Source organism: Odontesthes bonariensis, chromosome 5 (genome assembly GCF_027942865.1).
Source record: "Odontesthes bonariensis isolate fOdoBon6 chromosome 5, fOdoBon6.hap1, whole genome shotgun sequence".
Classification (NCBI taxonomy): Eukaryota; Metazoa; Chordata; class Actinopteri; order Atheriniformes; family Atherinopsidae; genus Odontesthes; species Odontesthes bonariensis.
Window position 1 is genome coordinate 41,042,946 of NC_134510.1, and position 22,890 is coordinate 41,065,835.

At 47.6% G+C, this 22,890-nt stretch overlaps 1 protein-coding gene across 1 annotated transcript; it reads left to right on the plus strand.

The window, feature by feature from the left end:
- Window positions 1–5,414: 5,414 nt before the first annotated feature.
- On the plus strand, window positions 5,415–22,006 carry aldh5a1 (aldehyde dehydrogenase 5 family, member A1 (succinate-semialdehyde dehydrogenase)). Its single transcript, XM_075466394.1, has 10 exons — window positions 5,415–5,828; window positions 7,953–8,036; window positions 12,588–12,758; window positions 13,523–13,639; window positions 13,747–13,890; window positions 14,318–14,461; window positions 14,532–14,690; window positions 16,446–16,609; window positions 18,831–18,889; window positions 19,473–22,006. Exons 1-10 carry the CDS (start codon window positions 5,541–5,543, stop codon window positions 19,682–19,684), a joined length of 1,542 nt encoding a protein of 513 aa, XP_075322509.1. The 5' UTR covers window positions 5,415–5,540; the 3' UTR covers window positions 19,685–22,006.
- The last annotated feature ends 884 nt before the right edge of the window (window positions 22,007–22,890 follow it).

Genomic DNA, 22,890 nt, shown 5'->3' on the forward strand with positions numbered 1-22,890 from the left:
TCTACATTGTCCGCGGGAAAATAACAGTGTGAGAAAATGATGGCAGGAGGGGCCTGGTATCCATAGTGACACAACATTCCGAATGTCAACATTACAGCAGAAAAAACTTTTCTCACACACATTCTTCATGAGGGAGTCAAACAGACATATATATCTCACATAAAAAGATAAATAATTTCAGAAAGTACAGTGCAAATGCAGTGTTGACAATGAATAACCCTGTAGAGCAGGAAAAAAGTTGAGAGATGGATCTGATGTAGTTGAGGTTCATCAGAAAGGTGCTGATGGAATCAACTGTGCTAGTGTACAAAGAGGAGATGATTTACACATTTCTGCTGGTGAAATTGTACACTTAAAATGTAGAAAGAAGTACACAAACAAAAAAGGTGCAACAACAGAGTAAAGCTGAAGCTCCAAAAAGAAGTGCCAGAGTAGCCACTGGTCCTTTCAACAGCCACACCGACTGTCTTTTCTGTGGCACTAAAGACACAAGTTGTGTCAAGACTGATTCGCTTGTTGAGTCGATTCTTGAGTGTTGTCACAAGCGTGCAGATGAATGGGCTTTCACAGTGAAGGGCAGGATTGAGTATTACGCTCGTGACCTACATGCTGCTGACTAGCCTGGAAAACCAGCGCCAACTGCTGGACGGCAAAATGTTTTGCCTGCGGTTGGGTCTGGCTTCGAACCCCTTTTCATTTTGAAAATACTGCCCTGAATCTGGCAGATGGCAACTAAACCAATCACAACGCAGAGATGTGTTTTGAATCAACGCGGGCGGGCCAGAGGGTCAGAGCGTTGGCCTATAGGCACAGACACGGTTTGAAAGACAACGGGTTGTGCTCATCAACAATGTTCCGTTGTATCCATTGATCGGAGCCAGACTAAATTAGACATCCAATCCATTTAGGCTGGTTTATCAGGCTAGCTGCTGACTGTATTTACCACCACTTATGTAGTAGCAGTTTTCGTAATGGATATAACATCCCAATACAACTCCAGCAAGACAAAGAGGCAAAACGAAGAAAGTCTGGCCGCCCCAAAAATGAAGTTCAGGAGCAGGCATTCTTCCAACTTTGTTCTTACCTTGAAAGTCATGATGAAGAACATATGACAATTACACATCTTCAAAATAAAATGAGGGAATTCATGGCTGACCCATATGTGGAGCCATATGGAAACCAAAACCTGAAGAGAAAATTGAGAGAACAGTACCAGGGCAATGTACATTTCACTGAGGGGGAAGGCCTCCATGATATAGTAACATTCAGAGAGCAGACATCACACATTCTCAGATCTTATTTTTGTGACCAAATAATGGATGAGGAATCGCAGAAACAAGCAATCATTCAAACAGCTGCGCGATTGATCAAAAGTGATATCAAGTCCAATGTCCCATCTGTTATGGACCAGTACCCGACCTCAAAATCACTTGAGCTTGACAATGCACTTCTATTTGTTCCTGAAACTTTGCGAACACTTTTGAATAGTCTTTTTGTGGGTTCGGAGACAAGCCGAAAGGTTGCAGCTATTGGGCAGGCAATTGTTCAGGCAGCACGACCACGCATTGTGGTTGCTCCATCACAACTTGGCCTTGCAGTACAAGCACATCATATGTATCGGTCAAAATTCCTTGTGGATGCCCTTCATGGAATGGGGTTTGCTTCATCCTACAAAGAGGTTTTGCGCTTTGAAAAAAAATGCAGCAGATTCTGTTGCCCCACACATATTAGCTGATGACATGGGTTCACCGCAAATGACACTTCTTTTTTGCTGGGGACAATGTTGACCACAACATCCTTACTATTGATGGCAATGGGACATTCCATGGAATGGGAATCATAGCAGCAATAACTCCAGGTCAAAAACAACAACGGACCATTCCAAGGAAGGTCATTACCAACTTAGATTTTACAGGGCAAAGTAAAATTCCAGTCATCAAACATAACTTTGCTAAACGTGTGCCGCAAACAAGAAACTCCAGGGTGGCAGGGGATGATGCACATCATTCATCAAGGGCTGGAACATCCTGGCCACTCATCAATTGTCTTTTTGCCAATGATCGATCTCTATTCTGGAGACAAAACATGTATTTTGTCCACGTTGACTTTTGTTTGTGACCAGGCCCTGAAACACAATTCTCCACCAAGTATTACATTTGATCAGCCACTGTATTGGAAAGCAGCAGAGATCATCAGGGATGCACCACAGAGCAGTCCCCTGAAAAGGGTTGTCCTAATGGAGGTTTTCATACGTTTATGAACCTACTTGGTGCAATAGGCACACTGATGGAAGGCACTGGACTGAGGAACATTATGGAAGTTGTGTATGGGTCAAGTACCGTCCAGCAGATGATGACTGGAAAGTCAGTGCAAAGAGCTTTTCGTGCACACTTGCTGGTGGACAGATGTCTTAATCACCTGGTTGTATCAGCACTGCAGGAGGATGACTCACAGTTTGCATGTTTAGTGAACCAAGCTGGAGACATATATTCATCCATAACAACAAAACAAATAACTTTGGAGAGTGACACAGCATCAGATGTCTTGCACATCATTAAGGAGAAGTTGGATAGTAAGAGGTCAAAAACTAGCCAGCTCTGGGTAAACTATCAAAAGATGCTGCAGACAGCCCGAGCTTTGATGAAGGGAGATCGCACTGGCTGTTGGCAGATGCACTTGCGCGCAATCTTGGACTGTCTTCCAATATTTGCTGCGGCTGGGCACTATAACTATCTAAAGTCTGCATACTTTTACCTCCAAGAAATGTGTCAACTTGAAAGCAGACATCCTGATGTACATGAAAAGTTTTCCAGGGGTTTTCATGTAATCCGCCGCAGTAACCAGTACTGGGCAGGCCTCAGCTCTGACCTTGTCATAGAGCAGACATTGATGAGATCCCTGAAAAGCATTGGAGGCCTGACCCACGGCAGTGGATTCACTGAGGACATGCGCGCATTGTGGACCATGTCTACACCAATCACCTGTGAATACAGCAGTGCGTTGCAGGAATTCAGTAACCTCACGTATACAACCAGTGAGCAGCACAGAGAATCTTCAGAACCCAGGATTCAAAGAGACCATTTGGATCTAGAAAAAGTCAAGTCAAAGCTTGCCATGTGCTCACCATTCTCTACAGACCCATCTCTGAGAAACATTGTGACGGGGGTGGTTGCCAACGAAGAGGTAAATGTCCATGAGTTAGAGACTGTTGGCAATCAAATTATTGAACAAATGATCGGAAAATCAGCTTTTGGAAGAACATTCAAACGGAAAGACCGGGCTAAAACCCTTGCAGAGAACTCCACCATCAAAGTTGCCCCTGATCGAACCATTGATCCTGCTTTACTCTTCCAACGTCTCCTCATTGTTCAAAAACTGGGCTAGTTTCACTGGAAGAAGTGATGAGTTATGAGCTTTGCTCACTTCCTGCTGCCCTGTTTGAAGGAAGGGACATCTTCCGTAAAGCTAACAAGCCCCAGTTAGCCCAGGCAGTCACGGATTTGTTGATTCAGAAATCAAACCAAATTCTCCTTGATTCCATCCCACCAACTGAGAATTATGTCCTTGATGGAGGCTCTCTGATTCACCGCTTGCCATGGAAAAAGGGTGACAGTTATGGGGCCATTGCACAGTCATATGCAGAGTTCACCACACGCCATTATGGTACAGCAACCGTTGTTTTTGATGGTTATAGTGATGGTCCGTCCATCAAAGACAACGCACACCAGAGACGGGGTGAAAACACTCACCCCATCATTAAGTTTAGCGCAGAGACGGTGTTTGTGGGAAGAAAAGAGGATTTCCTGTCCAGATCTTGCAACAAACAAGGACTAATGAATCTCATCACGGAGGAGATGAATAAGAAAGGATGCACTGTTATAAATGCAAAAGGTGATGCAGATGTGGAGATGGTGAAAGCCGCAGTGAGGACATCAGAAAGTCAAATTACAACTCAGGTAGGGGAGGATACAGACCTGCTAATACTTCTCTATGCTGGGAACAATAGAGGCCTCTATTTTCGCTCAGACAAGTTGAGATCACCTAAAGTGGATAATATCAGTGAGATGAAGAAAGCACTGGGCAGTGACTTGTGCTCCCAGTTGCTGTTCATCCACGCCTTCACAGGATGTGATTCAACATCACGCATTTTTAGTGTTGGCAAACAGACAGCTTTTAATAAACTTGTTAACGGTGACTCAACCCTGAAGTCCTGTGCAGATTTGTTTTTGCTCCCAAATCAAGATGGCATCAGAATAGAGGACCATGGCTCCAAGGCAATGGCAGTGCTGTTTGGTGGTAAGAGTACAGATTCACTTGCTTCTCTGCGTTACCACATCTTCAGCAGGAAGCTTGTTACTACTAAATCTGTTCTTACTCCAGAACGACTACCCCCGACACTCACTCAGAACTTACTTTCAGATCATGACATGGCTTGGAAAGGAAGGTGATCTGAATCCAGTGAACTGGGGATGGAAACTTGTGGACAATCACTTCCTGCCAGTTATGACCAGCAAACCTGCTGCCCCTGATAGCCTCCTGAAGATGGTCCACTGCAACTGCACAAGGGGCTGCCAAACCCAGCGCTGCAGCTGTAAGGCATATGGACTACCATGTATGTCTATTTAGCTTTATTTTAAATGTGCTGCCATATGAATGAAAGTGCCATAACATTTGTTGTGCAAACACACTTTTAACATCAGCATCTTTCTGTAGTTTTTATGTAGAAGCCTCGCTCCACTGTCTGTTTCCTTGAATGACTTGCTGCTATCAGTTGTGTGTTTTGCCTTTAAGTGATATTTTAGACTGGAACTACTACGCTGAGAAGACAATTCAACTTGGCAGTGTTTACAGATGACTTTGGTTCTGTCGACTCCGCCGTCTGGAAGAACTTTAACATGAAAATGGCCGAGTAAAAGTTCCGTACCCTTCTCCATGTTTGGTGGATCCGCCGATTACTTTCTTTTCCTGTTCCACAGCAGACAGCAGCAGACTTTTACAGAATAAAAGCCTGTGAGAAACAGACTTTTACAAAATAAAAGCCTGTGAGCAGCAGACTTTTACAAAATAAAAGCCTGTGAGCAACAGACTTTTACAGAATAAAAGCCTGTGAGCAGCAGCAGAAGTTCTGCTTTCAGAGATCCAGACAGAACAACCTGTGGGTTTTCTGTGATCCGGCTCCTGGTTCTGAATTCTCGGGCCACCTTTGGCCCAAACTTTGGAAGATGTGAGACTTTATTTCAGCAGCAGAACAGAACAGTGGTGTCTCTCCGTGTCCTCGGCACAGCTTTGTTCTGTGTGATGTTCTGCTGGTTTGTGGCTGAACTCTCACGGATGCTGCAGCTGAACATGAAGCCGCAGACTCAGACTCAGACTCTCCATCAGCGGAAGCAGCGCCGCGCGCAGGCTGGTTGTGGTGGTGGGAGGTCACGTGACCGCGGCGTCCTGCAGACTAGCTGAAACCGACAGAAAGCTGCAGGAGTCCCAGCTGCAGGAGCTTCAGCTGCGGCTCATTCCGTGCAGAGTCCGCCCCGCCGCCCGGTATGTCCGCCGTCCGCCTGCTCAGGTCCCGCTGCTTCCTCCGGCAGGTGCTCCCCGGGCCCCCCGCCGCCATGCGCAGGCACTACAGCCTGGATGTGTCCCCCCCGCTGCTCCGGACGCAGGGCTACGTGGACGGCCGCTGGGTCTCCGCAGCCTCGGTGTTCCCCGTCCTGGACCCGGCCACCGGGCAGGAGATCGCCCGGGTGTCTGACTGCGGCCCGGCGGAGGCCAAGCTGGCTGTGGACGCTGCGCACCGAGCCTTTCACTCCTGGAAGCAGCACACAGCCAAGGTAGCAGCGGAACTCCATCTGAAAAACATACTATTTAATTTAAATGTAGGATATCCGCTCTACGGAGCAGCAGAAACTGATTCCACGCTATGCATGTACTGTAGTGATAAACAACTTTAATTCGGCTCCAGTAAAACCCACATTATCACACCTTTTAGATTACATCACACGCTTTCACCTTAGTTTGGTATTGGCTGCCGCCGCTCGCCGAAATCAGGTAAAAAAAACTTTCATTTTTGATATGAATGATGATTATCGTCTTCCGGAAGAACCAGCCACAGTGAACCGCTGCCTTTTTACAACTGAGTTCATTCTAACATTAATTCGGGAAACAATTCAGTCACCAGAAAACACGCAGCTGTGATTAAATCCAACGTTTCTCTGCAGTTCCTGTAGCTTCTTACCGCCCCATGAAAGTGGATCAGATTCCCAACAGTGTTAAAGTGAGAAATGAACCGTGACTTTATGAGAATGCTTCATGCAAAGTCACCATTCAGAGTATAATAAAGCTGTTCAGAGTCCAGCTGAGGTCTGGTTATCCCACCAACACACAGCAGCTGTAGATGAGGCTTTTTCATCTTCCAACAGCTGTTTATCGATATAAAATGAGTTTTTTTTCTGTTTCTTCTCGTGCTCACTGAAGTTATTTAACATCTTTGTTCAAATGATTGATCATATCAGCAGATATTCTGTTCTATGGAAGCCCTGAAAGGCGGAGGAGGAGATAAAATGACTGTTTCTCGTATCCTCATTTATTTCTTTATGTTTGTTTGTTTTTTTGTATATAACACTTTATTTTTTATTTTCAAACACAGAACAAACACTACACAGAGTTGGTGTGGTTATGTTACAAACTGAAATGTGAAAAAAACCAAACAAACAAAAAAAGGGAGGGGAGGGAATAGTTAAATACATAAAACTGACAGGCACTATTTCCAGTTGAACGTAAGCTCTCCTTTAAGAAGCTCAGAGCGTAGATCAGCGGGCAGGTAGTCCATCAGGTCGCCACACAGCTTTAAAGTTTGCAGTGTTACCACTTAATTTTGCACTTAACCTCTCCATTGGAATAACTCCAAATACGTCCCTCTACCACTGAGTTACTGTAGGAGGTTTTTCACAAATCCGGTTTCGCAGAATACATTTCCGACCGAAGTATAGTAATTTATTAGTGAGCAGGAGTTTTTTCCCTTTGATTTTTTTGTCTGGGGGTGGCAGCCCCAATAGACACTGCCCAGGATCTTTACAAATTCTCGTCTTTAGAATCGCACTTATCTCTTTGGTTGCACATTTCCAGAACCTGGATATAACAGGGCATTTCCAAAAATAGTGAATATATGTTCCAATACCCGTCTTACATTTAGGATTTATTTATTTTGTTAAGAAAATATGGGGTCCTGTGTTGTCTATGGATGATCTTATATTGAATTTCCTTCAATTTATTACTCAAAAACAAAGAGTGGGATAGCTTAAAACAGTTCACCTCCTCCTCATAGGCCTTCCCAAGATCCTCCTCCCAATATTTCAGGACATTCCCAACACCATGACTATCACACCTTTGTAAGACATTATAGAAGCTCGAAATAAAACCTTTGTTTAAGGTAAACTGGATAAGGAATTTTTCCATAGGTCCTGGGTGAGTACAGGGGTCCTTCGACTCCCTAATACCAGATGTTACAAAGTGGCGAATTTGGAGGTAGGCATAAAAATCTTTGGATGAGAGGCCAAATTTAGTTTGAAGTTGGGAAAAAGCCATCATCGTGTTATTACTGTCAAATAAATCAGCTATTATTTTGATAATAGTTATTCTTTATGTTTGTTAAATGGGAGCGAAAACATTTGGGTTCCAGTTTTCCTCATTTCTCTGTGAAAGCATGAAAAGAAAAAGGTCTGAAGACTCCTTAAAGAAAGGACAGAAAGCTGTCTGAGAGGGTTAGATAGATAGATAAGTACTTTATTCAACCCAATTTGGGAAATTGTTGTGTTGCAGCAGCATACAGTAAAATATATGTAAACAATTAAAGTGAAAACAAGCAAATAGAATAAAATAAAATAGAAATAGTGAATAAACATTAGGTATATACAGGCTGTGACATCCTAACAGGACTGTGATTGGTTGTCCTGCAGGAGAGGAGCGTCCTGCTGAGGAAATGGTTCGACCTGCTGACGCTGCACAAAGAAGACCTGGCCAAACTCATCACGTTCGAATGTGTGAGTATGATGTGACACTTTGACCCCACAGAGAGACGCTGAACCTGCAGGATTACACATCTGACTGATTCAGGGTTTTATTCAGAGAACAGGATCCATCAGGGTCTGATCTGGATCTTAGTTAATGAACAGCAGCCACAGCGGGACGTTAAACCAGCTCCGAGGTGGAGAAAACCAGCAGAGCTGCTGTGGTCCTGGTTCAGTAGTTCCTGCCTCAAGGTTCCTGCCACTCACAGTTCCTGCCTCAAGGTTCCTGCCACTCACAGTTCCTGCCACACAGTTCCTGCCACACACAGTTCCTGCCACACAGAGTTCCTGCCACACAGTTCCTGCCACACACAGTTCCTGCCACTCACAGTTCCTGCCACACACAGTTCCTGCCTCAAGGTTCCTGCCACTCACAGTTCCTGCCACTCACAGTTCCTGCCTCAAGGTTCCTGCCACTCACAGTTCCTGCCACACACAGTTCCTGCCACACAGTTCCTGCCACACAGTTCCTGCCACACACAGTTCCTGCCACTCACAGTTCCTGCCACACACAGTTCCTGCCACTCACAGTTCCTGCCACTCACAGTTCCTGCCACACACAGTTCCTGCCACACAGTTCCTGCCACTCACAGTTCCTGCCACACACAGTTCCTGCCACTCACAGTTCCTGCCACTCACAGTTCCTGCCACACAGTTCCTGCCACACACAGTTCCTGCCACACACAGTTCCTGCCACACACAGTTCCTGCCACTCACAGTTCCTGCCACACACAGTTCCTGCCACACACAGTTCCTGCCACTCACAGTTCCTGCCCACACAGTTCCTGCCACACACAGTTCCTGCCACTCACAGTTCCTGCCCACACAGTTCCTGCCACACACAGTTCCTGCCACTCACAGTTCCTGCCACTCACAGTTCCTGCCACACACAGTTCCTGCCACACAGTTCCTGCCCACACAGTTCCTGCCGCACACAGTTCCCGCCACACAGTTCCTGCCACTCACAGTTCCTGCCACACACAGTTCCTGCCACTCACAGTTCCTGCCACACACAGTTCCTGCCACTCACAGTTCCTGCCACACACAGTTCCTGCCACTCACAGTTCCTGCCGCACACAGTTCCTGCCACTCACAGTTCCTGCCGCACACAGTTCCTGCCACACACAGTTCCTGCCACACACAGTTCCTGCCACACACAGTTCCTGCCACACACAGTTCCTGCCGCACACAGTTCCTGCCACACACAGTTCCTGCCGCACACAGTTCCTGCCTCACAGTTCCTGCCACTCACAGTTCCTGCCACACACAGTTCCTGCCACACACAGTTCCTGCCACTCACAGTTCCTGCCACTCACAGTTCCTGCCACACAGTTCCTGCCACTCACAGTTCCTGCCACACACAGTTCCTGCCACACACAGTTCCTGCCACTCACAGTTCCTGCCACTCACAGTTCCTGCCACACACAGTTCCTGCCACACACAGTTCCTGCCACACACAGTTCCTGCCACTCACAGTTCCTGCCACTCACAGTTCCTGCCACTCACAGTTCCTGCCACTCACAGTTCCTGCCACACAGTTCCTGCCACTCACAGTTCCTGCCCACACAGTTCCTGCCGCACACAGTTCCTGCCGCACACAGTTCCTGCCACACACAGTTCCTGCCACACACAGTTCCTGCCACACACAGTTCCTGCCAGACAGTTCCTGCCACACACAGTTCCTGCCACTCACAGTTCCTGCCACACACAGTTCCTGCCACACACAGTTCCCGCCACACAGTTCCCGCCACACAGTTCCTGCCACTCACAGTTCCTGCCACACACAGTTCCCGCCACACAGTTCCTGCCACACACAGTTCCTGCCACTCACAGTTCCTGCCACACACAGTTCCTGCCACACACAGTTCCCGCCACACAGTTCCCGCCACACAGTTCCCGCCACACAGTTCCTGCCACACAGTTCCTGCCACTCACAGTTCCTGCCACACAGTTCCTGCCACACAGTTCCTGCCACTCACAGTTCCTGCCACACACAGTTCCTGCCACTCACAGTTCCTGCCACACAGTTCCTGCCACACACAGTTCCTGCCACACAGAGTTCCTGCCACAAAGAGTTCCTGCCACACAGAGTTCCTGCCACACAGAGTTCCTGCCACACAGTTCCCGCCACACAGTTCCTGCCACACACAGTTCCTGCCACAAAGAGTTCCTGCCACACAGAGTTCCTGCCACACAGAGTTCCTGCCACACAGTTCCCGCCACACAGTTCCTGCCACACACAGTTCCTGCCACTCACAGTTCCTGCCACTCACAGTTCCTGCCACACAGTTCCCGCCACACAGTTCCTGCCACACACAGTTCCTACCACTCACAGTTCCTGCCACACAGAGTTCCTGCCACACAGTTCCTGCCACTCACAGTTCCCGCCACACAGTTCCCGCCACACAGTTCCTGCCACTCACAGTTCCCGCCACACAGTTCCTGCCACTCACAGTTCCTGCCACTCACAGTTCCCGCCACACAGTTCCTGCCACTCACAGTTCCTGCCACACACAGTTCCCGGTACACACAGTTCCCGCCACACACAGTTCCTGCCACACACAGTTCCTGCTACACACAGTTCCTGCCACACACAGTTCCTGCCACACACAGTTCCTGCCACACAGTTCCTGCCACTCACAGTTCCTGCCACACAGTTCCTGCCACTCACAGTTCCTGCCACACACAGTTCTTGGCACACACAGTTCCCGCCACACACAGTTCCTGCCACACAGAGTTCCTGCCACACAGAGTTCCTGCCACACACAGTTCCTGCCACACACAGTTCCTGCCTCACAGTTCCTGCCACACACAGTTCCTGCCACACACAGTTCCTGCCACACACAGTTCCTGCCACTCACAGTTCCTGCCACACAGTTCCCGCCACACAGTTCCTGCCACTCACAGTTCCTGCCACACACAGTTCCTGGCACACACAGTTCCCGCCACACACAGTTCCCGCCACACAGTTCCTGCCACACACAGTTCCCGCCACACAGTTCCTGCCACACACAGTTCCTGCCACACACAGTTCCTGCCACACAGTTCCTGCCACTCACAGTTCCTGCCTCACAGTTCCTGCCACACACAGTTCCTGCCACACACAGTTCCTGCCACACACAGTTCCTGGCACACACAGTTCCCGCCACACACAGTTCCTGCCACACACAGTTCCTGCCACACAGAGTTCCTGCCACACACAGTTCCTGCCACACAGAGTTCCTGCCACACACAGTTCCTGCAACACAGTTCCTGCCACACACAGTTCCTGCCACACAGTTCCTGCCACACACAGTTCCTGCCACACACAGTTCCTGCCACACACAATTCCTGCCACACACAGTTCCTGCCACACAGTTCCTGCCACACACAGTTCCTGCCACACACAGTTCCTGCCACACACAATTCCTGCCACACACAGTTCCTGCCACACACAATTCCTGCCACACACAGTTCCTGCCACACAGTTCCTGCCACTCACAGTTCCTGCCACACACAGTTCCTGCCACACACAATTCCTGCCACACACAGTTCCTGCCTCACAGTTCCTGCCTCACAGTTCCTGCCTCACAGTTCCTGCCACACACAGTTCCTGTCGCACAGTTCCTGTCGCACAGTTCCTGACACACACAGTTCCTGCAACACAGTTCCTGCAACACAGTTCCTGCAACACAGTTCCTGTCGCACAGTTCCTGCCACACAGTTCCTGCCACTCACAGTTCCCGCCACACAGTTCCTGCCACACACAGTTCCTGCCACACACAGTTCCTGCCACACAGTTCCTGCCACTCACAGTTCCTGCCACTCACAGTTCCTGCCACACACAGTTCCTGGCACACACCGTTCCCGCCACACACAGTTCCTGCCACACACAGTTCCTGCCACACAGAGTTCCTGCCACACACAGTTCCTGCCACACACAGTTCCTGCCTCACAGTTCCTGCCACACAGTTCCTGCGACTCACAGTTCCTGCCACACACAGTTCCTGCCTCACACAGTTCCTGCCACACACAGTTCCTGCCTCACACAGTTCCTGCCACACACAGTTCCTGCCACACACAGTTCCTGCCACACACAGTTCCTGCCTCACAGTTCCTGCCACTCACAGTTCCTGCCTCACAGTTCCTGCCACACACAGTTCCTGCCACATAGTTCCTGCAACACAGTTCCTGCAACACAGTTCCTGCAACACAGTTCCTGCCACTGGACTTCAGTTATTGATTATCTGCAGAATAATCGGGTAACCGGATGCAGCTGATCCTCCGAGGTGAAACCAAGGAGGAGGAAAGTTAATTATTTATCCAACAAAGCGATCTGCTGGCTTCCCTGAACAGCTGCCAGTAGATCGAAGGTAAGCAGAGCAGGTCAGCTGCCCTGAAAGGGGATTTTAGCTCAGATCAGCGTTTCCTGTGGAAACCGTGGTTCATTGGTGGAGCTGCTGTTTCACACATTAACAGCTTGTTGTGTTCCGTGTTGTGTTTCTGTGTCGCCGCCGTTTCACCCCGACTCTGTGTGTGTTGCAGGGGAAGCCCCTGAAGGAGTCTCTGGGGGAGATCGCGTACGCCGCCTCCTTCCTGGAGTGGTTCTCAGAGGAGGCTCGGCGGGTCTACGGAGACATCGTTCCGTCTCCCGCCAAAGACCGAAAGATCCTGCTCCTCAAGCAGCCTGTGGGCGTGGCCTCCATCATCACGCCGGTGAGCGCCGTCTGAAACGCAAAGTTAGCCTCGGAGATGAGGGGACGGCAGAAAGGTTATTCTACCAGCTTTCTGAGGACAAAGTTTACTCAGACATGTTGTTTCTGATGAACATTAAGTTGAATTATCCAAAGAAAAGTTTACAAAGAAAAAGTTATCAATTATTCCATCAATTAATGAGATCAGAAAAACTTAAGCAATAAATTTAAAAGAGAAAAAATTAGGTTATGAAGTGAAAAGTTGTTCCAGAGCTGACTAGGAGTTACCTAGGAGTTAAGTTAGCATTAGCTCACTAGGAGTTAAGTTAGCATTAGCTCACTTGAAGTTAAGTTAGCATCGGCTCACTAGGAGTTAAGTTAGCATCAGCTCACTAGGAGTTAAGTTAGCATCGGCTCACTAGGAGTTAAGTTAGCATCGGCTCACTAGGAGTTAAGTTAGCATCGGCTCACTAGGAGTTAAGTTAGCATCAGCTCACTAGGAGTTAAGTTAGCATCAGCTCACTAGGAGTTAAGTTAGCATCGGCTCACTAGGAGTTAAGTTAGCATCGGCTCACTAGGAGTTAAGTTGGCATCGGCTCACTAGCAGTTAAGTTAGCATCGGCTCACTAGGAGTTAAGTTAGCATTAGCTCACTTGGAGTTAAGTTGGCATCGGCTCACTAGGAGTTAAGTTAGCATCGGCTCACTAGGAGTTAAGTTAGCATTAGCTCACTAGCAGTTAAGTTAGCTGATGGAGCTGATGGATGCTCTGCTCTGTTTGTTCTCAGTGGAACTTCCCCAGCGCCATGATCACCAGGAAGGTTGGAGCCGCTCTGGCAGCCGGCTGCACGGTGGTGGTGAAACCAGCTGAGGACACGCCGCTGTCGGCCCTGGCTCTGGCAGAGGTCGGTCCTCCGAACATCTGGAGCAGCTGCAGCCGCTCAGAGCCTCGCTTCTGCTGTGAGACCTGTCCTGGAGCTCATTGTGACATCACTTCCTGTCTTCTCTGCAGCTGGCGGAGCAGGCGGGCATCCCAGCGGGGGTCTTCAACGTGGTTCCCTGCTCCAGAGAGAAGACCCCGTCCGTCGGGCAGGTCCTCTGCACCGATTCTCTGGTGGCCAAAATCTCCTTCACTGGATCCACGGCCACGGGGAAGGTGAGACCCTGAGCTAATGCTAACTTAACTGCTAGTGAGCTAATGCTAACTTAACTGCTAGTGAGCTAATGCTAACTTAACTGCTAGTGAGCTAATGCTAACTTAACTGCTAGTGAGCTAATGCTAACTTAACTGCTAGTGAGCTAATGCTAACTTAACTGCTAGTGAGCTAATCCTAACTTAACTGTTAGTGAGCTGATGCTAACTTAACTCCTAGTGAACTAATGCTAACTTACCTGCTAGAGAGCTAATGCTAGCTTAACTGCTAGTGAGCCGATGCTAACTTAAGTCCTCGTGAGCCGTTGCTAACTTAACTCCTAGTGAGCTGATGCTAACTTAACTGTTAGTGAGCTAATGCTAACTTAACTCCTAGTTAGCTAATGCTGACTTAACTCCTGGTTAGCTAATGCCAACTTAATTCTCTCAGGTGCTGTTAAAAATGGCTGCCGACACTGTGAAGAAGGCGTCCATGGAGCTCGGTGGCCACGCCCCCTTCATCGTGTTCGACAGCGCCGACGTTGACAAGGCGGTGGGCGGAGCCATGGGCTCTAAGTTCAGGAACTCTGGACAGGTGAGACGAGTCGCAGCTGCTGACGGCATGGGCGCAGAACCCCGAACTGAACGCTTTCCTCCGCCCGCAGACGTGCGTGTGCTCCAACCGCTTCCTGGTTCAGAGCGCCGTCTATGACCGCTTCATGGCCAAACTGGGACAAGCGATGGACGCCGAGCTCCGGGTGGGTCACGGCTCGGAGCCCGAGACCACGCAGGGGCCGCTCATCAACACCAGAGCTGCAGAGAAGGTAACCCGCCTGATATTTCTGCTTCTGGACATGTGGGACAGATGGGGACGGAGGGACAGATGGGGACAGGTGGTACAGATGGGACGGATGGGGACAAATGGGATGGATGGGACCCTTCCTGTTGGAGGTCGGATCAGGACACCAGATATGTCCCATCATGGTGTGTCCTGCTCTAAACTGTCCCATCATGGTTTGTCCTGCTGTAAACTGTCCCTCATGGTTTGTCCTGCTCTAAACTGTCCCTCAGTATGTCCCATCATGGTTTGTCCTGCTCTAAACTGTCCCTCATGGTTTGTCCTGCTGTAAACTGTCCCTCAGTATGTCCCTCGTCCTGCTCTAAACTGTCTCATCATGGTTTGTCCTGCTCTAAACTGTCCCTCAGTTTGTCCCATCATGGTTTGTCCTGCTCTAAACTGTCCCACCATGGTTTGTCCCGCTCTAAACTGTCCCTCATGGTTTGTCCCGCTCTAAACTGTCCCATCATGGTTTGTCCCGCTCTAAACTGTCCCATCATGGTTTGTCCCGCTCTCAACTGTCCCATCATGGTTTGTCCCGCTCTAAACTGTCCCACCATGGTTTGCCCTGCTCTAAACTGTCCCATCATGGTTTGTCCTGCTCTAAACTGTCCCACCATGGTTTGTCCTGCTCTAAACTGTCCCATCATGGTTTGTCCTGCTGTAAACTGTCCCTCAGTATGTCCCTCGTCCTGCTCTAAACTGTCCCATCATGGTTTGTCCTGCTCTAAACTGTCCCTCAGTTTGTCCCATCATAGTTTGTCCTGCTCTAAACTGTCCCATCATGGTTTGCCCTGCTCTAAACTGTCCCATCATGGTTTGTCCTGCTCTAAACTGTCCCATCATGGTTTGTCCCGCTCTAAACTGTCCCATCATGGTTTGCCCTGCTCTAAACTGTCCCATCATGGTTTGTCACGCTCTAAACTGTCCCACCATGGTTTGCCCTGCTCTAAACTGTCCCATCATGGTTTGTCCTGCTCTAAACTGTCCCATCATGGTTTGTCCCGCTCTAAACTGTCCCATCATGGTTTGTCCCGCTCTAAACTGTCCCTCATGGTTTGTCCTGGTCTAAACTGTCCCATCATGGTTTGTCCTGCTCTAAACTGTCCCATCATGGTTTGTCCTGCTCTAAACTGTCCCATCATGGTTTGTCCCGCTCTAAACTGTCCCATCATGGTTTGTCCTGCTCTAAACTGTCCCATCATGGTTTGCCCTGCTCTAAACTGTCCCATCATGGTTTGTCCTGCTCTAAACTGTCCCATCATGGTTTGTCCCGCTCTAAACTGTCCTATCATGGTTTGTCCTGCTCTAAACTGTCCCTCATGGTTTGTCCCGCTGTAAATTGTCCCATCATGGTTTGCCCTGCTCTAAACTGTCCCATCATGGTTTGTCCCGCTCTAAACTGTCCCATCATGGTTTGTCCCGCTCTAAACTGTCCCATCATGGTTTGTCCTGCTCTAAACTGTCCCATCATGGTTTGTCCCTCTCTAAACTGTCCCATCATGGTTTGTCCCGCTCTAAACTGTCCCATCATGGTTTGTCCTGCTCTAAACTGTCCCATCATGGTTTGTCCTGCTCTAAACTGTCCCATCATGGTTTGTCCCGCTCTAAACTGTCCCATCATGGTTTGTCCTGCTCTAAACTGTCCCTCATGGTTTGTCCCGCTGTAAATTGTCCCATCATGGTTTGTCCTGCTCTAAACTGTCCCTCATGGTTTGTCCCGCTGTAAATTGTCCCTCAGGTGGTGCAGCAGATCGAGGACGCCGTGTCCCGCGGCGCCAGGCTGCTGAAAGGCGGGAAGCGCCTGGAAGGTTCCTTCATGCAGCCGACGCTGCTGGCCGACGTCACCGCGGACATGTTGTGCACCAAGGAGGAAACCTTTGGGCCGCTGGTCCCCGTCATCAGGTCGGTTCACAGGAAAGTTCTTCATGAAGCAGTTCGGTTTCATATGAGACGGACAAGAAGGAGTTCATTTGCTTCAAACCGTCTTCAGAGCAGTGGGTCCCTAACTTTTAGTCCCAAATAGCCCTCAAACACGTGTTATCAGTCATATCATGTAAAATATCTGTAAATGTGCATAATTATTTACTAATGCCAAATACAATGGGACTCACTAGGAGTTAAGTTGGCATCGGCTCACGAGGAGTTAAGTTGGCATCGGCTCACGAGGAGTTAAGTTAGCATTAGCTAACGAGGACTTAAGTTGGCATCGGCTCACGGGGAGTTAAGTTAGCATTAGCTCATGAGGACTTAAGTTGGCATCGGCTCACGGGGAGTTAAGTTAGCATTAGCTCACGAGGAGTTAAGTTGGCATCGGCTCACGGGGAATTAAGTTAGCATTAGCTCACTAGGAGTTAAATTAGCATTAGCATCGGCTCACTAGGAGTTAAGTTGGCATCGGCTCACTAGGAGTTAAGTTGGCATCGGCTCACTAGGAGTTAAGTTGGCATCGGGTCACTAGGAGTTAAGTTAGCATCGGCTCACAGGGAGTTAAGGTAGCATTAGCTAACGAGGACTTAAGTTGGCATCGGCTCACGGGGAGTTAAGTTAGCATTAGCTCATGAGGACTTAAGTTGGCATCGGCTCACGGGGAGTTAAGTTAGCATTAGCTCACGAGGACTTAAGTTGGCATCGGCTCACGGGGAATTAAGTTAGCATTAGCTCACTAGGAGTTAAATTAGCATTAGCATCGGCTCACTAGGACTTAAGTTGGCATCGGCTCACTAGGAGTTAAGTTGGCATCGGCTCACGAGGAGTTAAGTTAGCATTAGCTCACGAGGACTTAAGTTAGCATCGGCTCACAGGGAGTTAAGTTAGCATTAGCTAACGAGGACTTAAGTTAGCATCGGCTCACGGAGAGTTAAGTTAGCATTAGCTCAGTAGGAGTTAAGTTGGCATCGGCTCAGTAGGAGTTAAGTTGGCATCGGCTCAGTAGGAGTTAAGTTGGCATCGGCTCAGTAGGAGTTAAGTTGGCATCGGCTCAGTAGGAGTTAAGTTAGCATCGGCTCAGTAGGAGTTAAGTTGGCATCGGCTCAGTAGAAGTTAAGTTGGCATCGGCTCACGGAGAGTTAAGTTAGCATCTGCTCAGTAGGAGTTAAGTTGGCATCGGCTCAGTAGAAGTTAAGTTGGCATCGGCTCAGTAGGAGTTAAGTTGGCATCGGGTCACTAGGAGTTAAGTTAGCATCGGCTCAGTAGGAGTTAAGTTAGCATCGGCTCAGTAGGAGTTAAGTTGGCATCGGCTCAGTAGAAGTTAAGTTGGCATCGGCTCACGGAGAGTTAAGTTAGCATTAGCTCAGTAGGAGTTAAGTTGGCATCGGCTCAGTAGGAGTTAAGTTGGCATCTGCTCAGTAGGAGTTAAGTTGGCATCGGCTCAGTAGAAGTTAAGTTGGCATCGGCTCAGTAGAAGTTAAGGTGGTATCGGCTCAGTAGGAGTTAAGTTGGCATCGGCTCAGTAGGAGTTAAGTTGGCATCGGCTCAGTAGGAGTTAAGTTGGCATCGGCTCAGTAGGAGTTAAGTTGGCATCGGCTCAGTAGGAGTTAAGTTGGCATCGGCTCAGTAGGAGTTAAGTTGGCATTAGCTCACGGGGAGTTAAGTTAGCGTTAGATAACTTCTCCCAACAGGACGGACTCTGGCTGAGGATTGTTGACATCCTCGGTCCAACTGAAGCCATAGGACGGTAACTTTCATGATACTGTCAGCTGACAGTTTTTTTCTCTTTTCTTTCGGTGGTGGGTTGTCGGCAGACTCTGCTCTGATGGTTTGCTCCGCACCAGAAAGAGCTCCAATTTCCCTCTTGCTCTGTTTTAATGTTGTCATTCAGCCTTTGATGTGTCTCATAACTCAGCGAAATATGGGTTTTCTGAGGATTTCTTTTTAAATAATTGTTTTTAGGTATATAGTTAGCCTCTGTATTATAAAACGAGTGCGTACTGATAAAGTAAATTAAAAAATAATTATTTTTGTGTAGTTGTATATTGTAATAATAACGTGTGGTGTTCACCATCCCACGGCACAGCGTTTGGGAACCACTGCTGTAGAGGAATGAAACCTCTCAGGAAAAAAGTGTGCTTTTAGCTAAATGAAGTGGATCCAGCTGCCGACCAATCGCTTCCTGTCTGATTTGCAGGTTCGACACAGAAGAGGAGGCTCTGGCCATCGCTAACGCCTCAAACGTGGGGCTGGCAGGTGAGGGCGTCTCCGGAACCATGAATGAATATTCCAGTCAGGCTTCCCTCATCTGCTGCTGACTTACCGGTTAAACTTCAACCTCTTTAATAGCACACAGAATAAAAACAAGCAGGATGAGTCATTTACCAACTGACCGGGACCTGTATTATCCAGTTTGTTGTTCCATTGTCCTGCTGTTCACTGTCCACATCTGTTGGTTTACATTTCCCTCCGAAGCTTTAATGAATAAAAGCAGCAGGTGTTAAAACTCAGTGAATCCACCTCAGAGTAACAACACCACATGTTACACTGAGTCATTATTTATGGAACACAAACTGAGACAGAACTAAGTGAACCCCTGGGTAGCTCTTGGGTTTCTGACCTCGGGGTGACCTTTAACCTTTAACATGCTAACTGCGGCCTGTAGCTCCTGGGTTTCTGACCTTGGGGTGACCTTTAACCTTTAACATGCTAACTGAGGCCTGTAGCTCCTGGGTTTCTGACCTTGGGGTGACCTTTAACCTTTAACCTGCTAACTGAGGCCTGTAGCTCCTGGATTTCTGACCTTGGGGTGACCTTTAACCCGTCTCTCTGCCCTCAGGTTACTTCTTCTCGCAGGACGTGAGTCAGATCTGGCGGGTGGCGGAGGCGTTGGAGGTCGGGATAGTCGGGGTCAACGAGGGCCTCCTGTCCACGCCTGAGGCGACCTTTGGCGGAGTCAAGCAGTCCGGTTTGGGCCGCGAGGGCGCCAAGTACGGCATCGAGGAGTACCTGGAGGTGAAGTACATGTGCTTCGGGGGCCTGAAGCCCTGACCTCTGACCCCGAGGGTCGGCTGCCGTGACCACGATAATCATTAGGTGGTCACATGGTGTGTTCCACTGTGACCACAAACATTAACCATCTACGCTTAGTCCTGAGTCCTGAGGTGTTCTGTTCCTGTTAGAATGATTTCAGTTCGGTGACCATTTTAAGATCCTTTTTTACCAACTTTTATTGTAATAATGAGGCTGTTAACGTGTTTAAATGAGGCTGTTAACGTGTTTTATCAAATCAAATCAAATTTATTTGTAGCACATTTCATGTACAAAACAATTCAGAGTGCTTCACATAAAATAAAAGCATTGTAGCCGGGAGTGGAAGAAGCATTAAAAATACATAAAAGAATATAAAGAGAAACAAATAAAATCATTTAAATGATTGAAAGAATATAAAGAGAAACAAATAAAATCATTTAAATGAATTTAAAAACCAGCAACAGTCCAGATAAGTTCAAAGATAGCGTGCAGATTTCATGCATAGACACATGAGAACAGAAATGTCTTTAACCTGGATTTAAAAATGTCTCCATTTGGTGAAAGTTTAATCTCCACTGGCAGTTTGTTCCACTTGTTTGCAGCATAACAGCTAAATGCTGCTTCTCCATGTTTAGTCTGGACTCTGGACTGGACCAGCTGACCTGAGTCCTTGGATCTAAGAGCTCTGCTGGCTTTATATTCTCTGAACATATGTTTTAATGAGACTTTAACGTGTTTTAATGTTTTAATGAGACTTTAACGTGTTTTAATGATAGGAGAAGCTAATTCTGATGTATGTTCCACTAATTAAACAAACTGTGAAATCACAACATTTACAGTTTCCTGTAAAACTGATGCTCATCGACACCAGCCTGCTCTGATTGGTCCTGGTTAGGCTCCACCCACCAGCTTTGTTTAATAGTTGAAATCCACTGACTCCGCCTCCATCAGGACCTTAATGACCCCCCCCCCCCCCCCCAAAAAAAAAAAGACTTACCCCGGCACCAACACAACAACATATTATATTATTTGTATTATTTTATTATATATAATCTTAAATACAAAAAGAAACCACATGTAGCTTCCAAAATGCCATGTCAATGTATATTAGAAGTTATTTAAGTTATTTAATTTAGCATATAGCATATAGCTAGCATATAGCACAAACCAGACCAGGTTGCCTTTGGGTGAAATTAGCTGCATGACATGATGCCTCAGTTCCAATTCTAGTTCAGCAAAACTAAAAATCAAACACAGTCGTGGCTAATAGCAACATGTTAGCAAGAGGCTAACAGATAGCCTCTGGCTAATAACAACATGTTAGCAAGAGGCTAACAGATAGCCTCTGGCTAATAACAACATGTTAGCAAGAGGCTAACAGATAGCCTCTGGCTAATAACAACATGTTAGCAAGAGGCTAACAGATAGCCTCTGGCTAATAACAACATGTTAGCAAGAGGCTAACAGATAGCCTATAGCCCACGTCCCTCAGGTCACTGATAGAAACCTGCATCCCTTTATCTTTTGCCCGTTTCTCCTCTTCTTCTCTTTCTAAACTGGGCACCTGATGGCTTCTTTGGTCTTTCACCATGATGATGATCCATGATGACTCCACATTATTACCTTTGCTTTTCCCATTAACGCCGTCCATTCACCCGTCAATCAACTGGAGTCACGGGACGTAAACACATTCACGTAGATGGCTGCACAGATTTTTATTTTTATTTTTAAATTTTTTTCACATAACCCAGTTAATTACATGAAGGTATATGGGTCTATGTTCATTTTAGGAATTAAATACAGTTTATATGCACTGGAAGCAGCTTGTGTTGTGGCCTGGGATCAGTCTAAGCCCCCCTGGGCGGTCGCCCACATTACCCATAGCAGAAACCGGCCCTGGGTGCTGGTTCCATTTTGGGCCCAGCCGAAGCCCTCGGCATGTTCACGGGAGTGAAACGTCCTGTTAATTCTGACCCACATTTCATTAAATGGACCAAATAAATGAACCAGGGTCCAACTGGTCTGCATGTTGGTGTCTGTGAAGCTGTTGATCTTCTGTGAAGTGCCATGAAACTGATTATTGTCATAGATTCCATCGTCTGTGCCAAAGTGTTCCTGATCCGACGGCTGCTGTCCTGTGAGCATCCGACTTTAGACCCTCTGGGACAGATGTGGTGGGACATCCCTCACATCTGGGGGAGCTGGAAGCTGATTTAAAGCACAAAGTGTGCATGCACAGGCCTAAATAAATGTCTCTAATGTTGGGAAATAAAGTGAATGCAGAGTTTAGATTTTTGTATCTTGACTGTTTAATGTTGAATAAAACAGATTTTAATATTCCGAGTTGTTGTGGCGTCTCTTTGCTTTGCCGGGGTCGCTGCAGGAAAACACACGAAGAAGAACTAGAGGCTATGTTCCAAACCGCATACTTCTCCTACTAACTTTCTGAGTTAGTAAGCGAGTTTGAGTAAGCAGAAGTTCCCGGATGCATACTAGATTCTCCTAAATGTTGGGTATGCATCATGAGGTTACTACTCATACTCAAACTACCCAAGATGCAACGTAACGTGACGTCGCCGATCGTCATTTCCTGTCAAAACGGCAGTTTCAAGCTAGCTACAACGAGGGTAGGTTCACTTCCTGTCTTCAAAACAAAAGCACCAAATGTATGGTAATGGCTTTCCCTATGATAAAAGGCAACGGGTATTTTATTTTGTGGAAATAACCGGAAGTGCGTTAGCTCACTGCGGCTAGCTTTAGTAGCGCCGAATTCGTGGGAACAAAATTGATCAGCTGACAGGCTGGGACACACGTCAGCTTTCCCAGCATGCATCAGTGGTTACCATGACGATGACGATATCCCCAGAAGAACATGGCTGTGTTCGAAACTACACACTACATACTTCCATACTGATCGATCAGACAGTATGCAGAGCGTTTACCCACAATGCATCTCGCTCCTGCCCGAGCCGAAATCAGCCGGCCTGAAGCTGATTTCCCTTAAGCTCTAAACTCTGTAAACTTTAGCAACATTTGAAACATTTTCAGGTGAGAAAGTAGTCGTTTAGATCCCCAACGTGTTGAAAACCTGACAAAATACCGGCTGTTTACAATTTTGTTCCCACGAATTCGGCGCTACTAAAGCTAGCCACAGTGAGCAACGCACTTCCTGTTATTTTCACAAAATAAAATACCCGTTGCCTTTTATCATAGGGAAAGCCATT